This window comes from Perissodus microlepis, chromosome 3 (genome assembly GCF_051167445.1).
Source record: "Perissodus microlepis isolate ML-2025 ecotype Zambia chromosome 3, ASM5116744v1, whole genome shotgun sequence".
Lineage (NCBI taxonomy): Eukaryota > Metazoa > Chordata > Actinopteri > Cichliformes > Cichlidae > Perissodus > Perissodus microlepis.
The window spans coordinates 33,960,986-33,966,985 of record NC_140463.1 but is presented as its reverse complement, the minus strand read 5'-3'; the positions used below and the strand labels follow the sequence as shown (position 1 = coordinate 33,966,985).

At 40.2% G+C, this 6,000-nt stretch overlaps 1 protein-coding gene across 1 annotated transcript; it reads right to left on the bottom strand.

The window, feature by feature from the left end:
• Positions 1-2,891: 2,891 nt before the first annotated feature.
• On the bottom strand, positions 2,892-5,781 carry LOC146391278 (macrophage mannose receptor 1-like). The gene is made up of 4 exons (XM_084918497.1): positions 5,748-5,781; positions 5,061-5,435; positions 4,541-4,894; positions 2,892-3,238 (listed from the first exon to the last, which is right to left on the bottom strand). The coding sequence occupies exons 1-4, from the start codon at positions 5,779-5,781 to the stop codon at positions 2,892-2,894; spliced, it is 1,110 nt and encodes a 369-aa protein (XP_084774623.1).
• Between the last annotated feature and the right edge of the window lie 219 nt (positions 5,782-6,000).

Below are 6,000 nucleotides of genomic sequence, written 5' to 3'. Positions count from 1 at the left end.
TGAGCTGGCCTCTCACCACCAGTCTCATCTCTTTGAGGCTGGTGCTCATCAAATACCTTCTCTTGACTGCCCCAGGTAACACAGGTGCTGGAGTCTTACCTTACAAATATTTAACTTATGTATAGGCGTATACATAAGGTAAATATGTATGTTATGGCTTTTCCTTGCATGCATGTAATTATAACACACCATACTGGAGTCAGTCAATAATAGTGCAGACTGTCCGGCTGAGCAACATCCGAGCAATAAGTTACAAATGAGTCAAAGCATCAGAAAGTTAAACCACCAAATCCACCCATAACCTAATGTTACTCACTGCTCAGCAGAAGGAATCACAGGAATTTGCTGCTAACACACATGAGCTCAAAGACTTAAAGCCATCAGGAAACTAACAGTAAAATGTCTCAACAAATACAACTTTGACCCACTGCTTGTCTGCTTCACCATGTATCATAATAATAGGATGTACATTTTGAGTTTTACCTCCAGAAGAAGAAGCAGTCCGGCAGAGTTAGATAAAAGGGGGACAGCAGACACTGCTATGTCCACCATTCGTTTCCTACAGCCTACAAAGTTGTCAGCAGCTTGTAAGAGGGTTCTGTTAACGCAGATAACCCCGACAGCTCGCTGTGATGAAGCTGGTTTTATTTCCTATAAAGAAAGAAGTCCATGTCTGTCCGAGTTGCCTGTGGTGACTAACACTAACTGGTTATTTTAAAGGCTGATTTACAGACTCGGGGATAAATTTCACACAAACTTCAAACGTATGAAGCTAAATGTTTTGTCAGCTACACTCGAACAGGTAGACGACCGCGCGGTGGACATTGTGCACGTGCCTTCTCCCCAATCATTATCACATGCACTTGACGTCGACGCATTTGGCGCGTGCGCACTGGCTGTCCGAGGCGACACAAAAATAACTTTTTTTCATGTTTTCCAGCTAAACTATTTGAAAATGTGTTTCAAGCGCAAGTCAGAGGTCTCAAGTGACGTCATTATTAACGTGTGCGCGTGAGCAGAGGTATGACAGCGTTCACTGTGAGAACTTCACCTTTTCTAGCGGAGTGAGAGTGAAAAAGCCGGCTGACCGATTAACTGTAAACAGCTCCCGCCTGAGCAAAGCCTCACTGCCCTGCTCACGGCGACACAACTCAGCCCCGGTGCATTCTTGTCCCCGGAGCACCTCGTGGTCCACGGTCTCCAGCTTCACTTTTGTAAACAGTTAAATTACATAATAAGGCTCTGTAGTCCACCCGCGAGTACACTCAGGAAACTTACAACCGGTGCGCGTGCGCAGTCCTCACGCGCATACTGCCATGAAAACAAGATGAATCTTATCTGAAAAAACACAAGTCTTATCACTAGGTTTACATAAATAAGATGCGTTGTGTCTTTTTAAGTGAAGTGGAATTTCAGACCACTTCAGATTTTATAAAAATCAAAACTTTTTTGAGCTAAATATTTTCCTACAATAGTTAAATAAACTTCCCAGTAGGGCTCTAAAGACTAATTTTATTCTCCTGTCATTATCACACTCGTCCATGCACTGCTGGAGAATGAAAGATTTAGAGAACACACAGGTAATGTGATCTTGCTGTGTGTGTGTGTGTGTGTTACATTAAGGGTGTTTGGCTGAGACATGCAGTGTTTTAGTGCAAAATCACGTTAACCCTGAAGGTTAATGCTTGTGTCTCCCCACGCAGTGGAAATTCATGCATCGTTATGTTCCAAAAGCTCCAACACAGCACAGAGTTTTGTACAACAGCCCATTTCTATTTTATTATGTCGCCACACAGATAAGGGTCAAAGATCATGAGCAGAAATGTTGTTGACCACTAGTTCCATTGCTGAACAATCCACCACAGACATTTTTTTTTTAATCACCTGCACAGTTTTAACCAAGCAGTACAACTGAATTAAAAAAAGCCTCAAGAAGTTGTTTTGGCTTGAATTATATTAATTTTCATATGAATAGATTAATATCCTTTCAGAGCTGCTTGTTGGTGATGAGATTTTAAGAACCTGGAAGAGAAAGGATCCTGATGCACAACTTCAAGAAAGAAGCAAAAAAAAAACCCAAAGCAAAATAGGTAATCCAGTGGCTTAGACTTGAAACCATGGGCTGTTAAGGACCACAGATTCTCTATAGTATGTTATCAGCCAATCAGATGAGCCGGTAAAAGAATGTAGACAGTGGAGAGTGAAACAGGTTTAACGGTTATCTTCTCTGTAGGTGTTCAGGATACAGACACTAAAGAGAAGCAACAACAAGGTTCAAAAATTACAACTGACCAGATTTGATTTATTTCTGACTCACAGGCAAACTCACATAAATGACCTTAAATCCAAAAAGCTGATTCTGTTCATCTGCATGTAGCTTTTTCAGTGGGAGAAACACTTCGTCACTCACCTATCCACATTCCTTCCTGATTAAATAACTGTTAATTTTTTATTTATATATTTAGTTCTGTGGTTAAATATCTACTATTACCTGACAATGATGAGTGTTGAAGGATATTATTTGAGAACCATTCCTTTTGCAAAATAAACAACACGATGAAAACACCTGAATACACATAATACTTTATTATAAGAAAGTTATAGATAAAATGATAAAAGTAAAAGTATTTCTTCTGTTATAAGGATCAATTTAACTGCTGCAGATGGTTAAGACTGAGCTTTTTTTTAACACACTATATTCTGTCTAGAATAATAGATCACATCCAGAAAAAAATGTTTATAACATGGTAAGTTTTAAATCATCATTTTCAATCATACTTATAACATAGATATTTTTAATCTTTAATCTCTTAAGTACTTGATAAAAATCATAAAAGCAAATTATTTCTGCTGCAGTAATTAACCTGCAGTGAGTCAGAGAGGTTTAAAACTTATTGTTTAGAACAAATAAAATTATATTTCTCATTTTGTCTTTTACTGACCCACTGATACCGTCCTCCTCTTTCCATAGCTGCACACCTACCACACTCCCCAATCTTTCCATTATCAGCCCAGTTCTCATAGCAGACTAGTTTGTCACTGATCCAGAACCACAGATCCATCACGCAGGTGTAGCGCAGTCCCACCCATACGTAGGGACTGCTGGCATTCTTGGCTCGCTTCTCCACCTCTCTCTGTTGGTGAGGGTTAGTGATGGAGACCAGGTCAGTGTGGTGCAGTCTGCAGTAATACAAGGCTTCCTCCCAGGTCTTGTTTTTGTTGATCAGAATCAATTTATCTGTCAGAAACCATCAAACTTCAGTTAAGTCTGGTTAACAGCAGCTTATGTTCCACTTTACCTTGAATACAGACAATACACATTAAAACATTTTCATTTTTCACTTCCTTTAGCTGTATACTTAATTAGTTTAAGTGTGTACAGTGCATTTGGAAAGCATTCACAGTTCCACATTTTGTTCTGTTACAGTCTTATTCCAAAATAGATGAAATTGCTTGTTCACTTCAAAGTTCTGCACATGATACCCCAAAATGAAAAAGTGGGGGAAAAAAATTGTTGAAATTCCTGCAAATCAAAAGCAAAAATATGGCATCAACAGTATGTAAGTATTTACACTTTGTTGAAGCTTTGTTGAAGCTTCAAGCCTTCCTGAGTATGATGCTACAAGCTTGGCATATCTATTTTAGGGCAGTTTCTCCCATTCATTGCACAACCTCTGAAACTCCATCAGGTTGGATGGTGCACAGCCATTTTCAGATTTCTTCAGAGAATCAGGTTCAAACTTTGGCTCTTGCTGGTCACTTGAGGACCTTCACAGTGGTTCTGCAGCCACTTGTGTTTATCTTGGCCGTGTGCTTGGGGGCTTGTCCTGTATAAAATGAACCTAATGTGAATCTAATGTTCGGTGCTCTCTGGAGAAGCTTATCATCAAGGACGTCTCTGTACATTGCATTCATCTTTGCCTCGACTCTGACTTGTCTCCCGGTCACTGCTGCTGATAAACATCCCCAGAGCATGATGCTGCCACCACCATGCTTCACTGTAGGGATGGTATTGGTCCGGTGATGAGTGGTACCTGGTTTCCTCCAGATGTGATGCTTGGCATTCAGAGTTAAGAGTTCAATCTTTGTTTCATCAGACCAGAGAATTTTATTTCTCATGGTCTGAGCATTCTTCAGGTGCATTTTGGTAAACTGAGGAGTGGCTTCAGTCTGCTCACTCTACTAAACATGCCTGATTGTTGGAGGGCTTCAGAAATGATTGTCCTTCTGGAAGATTCTCCTCTCTCCACAGAGCAATGCTGGAGCTCTGTCAGAGTGACCATCACTCCTTGACTAAGGCTTTTCTACCTCAAACTCTCTAACTGGCGAGGTGGCAGCTCTAGGAAAGTCCTGGTGGTTTCAAACTTCTTCCATTTACAGATCTCTGTGCTTATTGGGACCTTAAATACTGCAGAAATGTTTCTGTGCCTCAACACAAGCCTGTCTCAGAGCTCTACAGACAATTCCTTGGATCTTCTAAGTCTAGTGATGCTCCTATTACAGGGAAAAATAAATCAGATTGATCTTAGTAAAAACTCACCATCATAACAGAAGAAAGGATTTTTGTTGTTGCATTCATCAGAGCTCCATTTTCCTGATCTGTTTAACAGAGTCACAGCACATTTCCTGTTTTGTCCGTCATTAAATGACTCCATATTCCAGTGCCTGAAAGAGAAATTACTTCCATCTGACCACCTCCAGGTGTTTCTGAACAGGCCGATCCACAAATCCATCGGAGAGCCCTGAGACTTATTCAGGATCTTAAATTCTTCCCCATCCACCTGATCGAGTCCACTGGCCAGGTCAGTGTAGTGATCTCTGCAGTAGTCCTGAGCCTTTGTCCAGGTTATCTGCTTCTCAATCAAATGGATCGATTTACCGCCTCTCTTCTTTCCTGTTAAGCAAAACATCAAAACAAAACAAAATTTCCATCACCACAAACATTTTGAAGAAATACAGAAAGACACATAATTTGTATGATTCCTCAAACATGCTTTCTCTCCATTTCTGTTTCAGTTCAGTTATATTATCAAATCAGACTATTATCCACATATTCTCACCATCGTAGCAGATGAACCACATAGTTCGGTCACATCTGACATCTGCCCAGTTTCCTCTTGTCTTCACACAGTTCTCATATTCATTTTGATCACCTGGTTCAGAAGGTCCCCATCTGGTTTCACGTTCAGTGTATTTCACCCCTGGCAGAGACCAATGCCACATCCTGTTTTCTTTTCCTGGGTTGCTGAACAGTCCAATCCAGGCTTTACCTTCATACTCTGTGGATTCACGCAGTCTCGCCATGTCTGCCATGTCAAACACGCTGGCCAGGTCTGCATAATTCTCTCTGCAGTATTTCTGTGCTTCTTCCCAGGTTTTGTCTTCTCTAATAAAGTGGTACTTATACAGGTAACAAGTGGAGACGAAACACTGCCCTAAAAGCAGTAAAATATTAGCAATAATGCTGCATTATCAAATCAAACTCACTGGTTCACAGATAAACAGTCTACAACACAAGTGTGACTCTGAGCTCAGTGACCTTCTCAGTGAAAGACAAATGTGTGCAGATAAAACAAATAGATGAAAATCAAATGGAAAAACAAAGAAAAGACAGACGAAGGAAGAAGACAAGACATTACAAAAAACACAGGGTAAGTTTGTAGGAATCAACAAAATACACACCATCAAGAGAAATATCATCTCTATAGGGAAACTCAATCAGAATAAAATAAAGATTTTCCACTTACCCATCAGAATCAGCAGAAAGAGACTCCACTGCATCTTTAATCTGCCGGATTAAATAAATATTTCATTAGATAATGAAATCATGTTTCATTTCATAGATGGTCTGGTTATAATCATCATTATAATCTGGGTGTACAGATTGGAAGTTCAGCTGGACCCAAATGCAGACACGAGCAGGCAGCCAGAGTTTAACAGGAAGTGAACCGTTTATTCAACTGATGGCAACAAAAGAACAAACGCAGCAAACATCCAAAG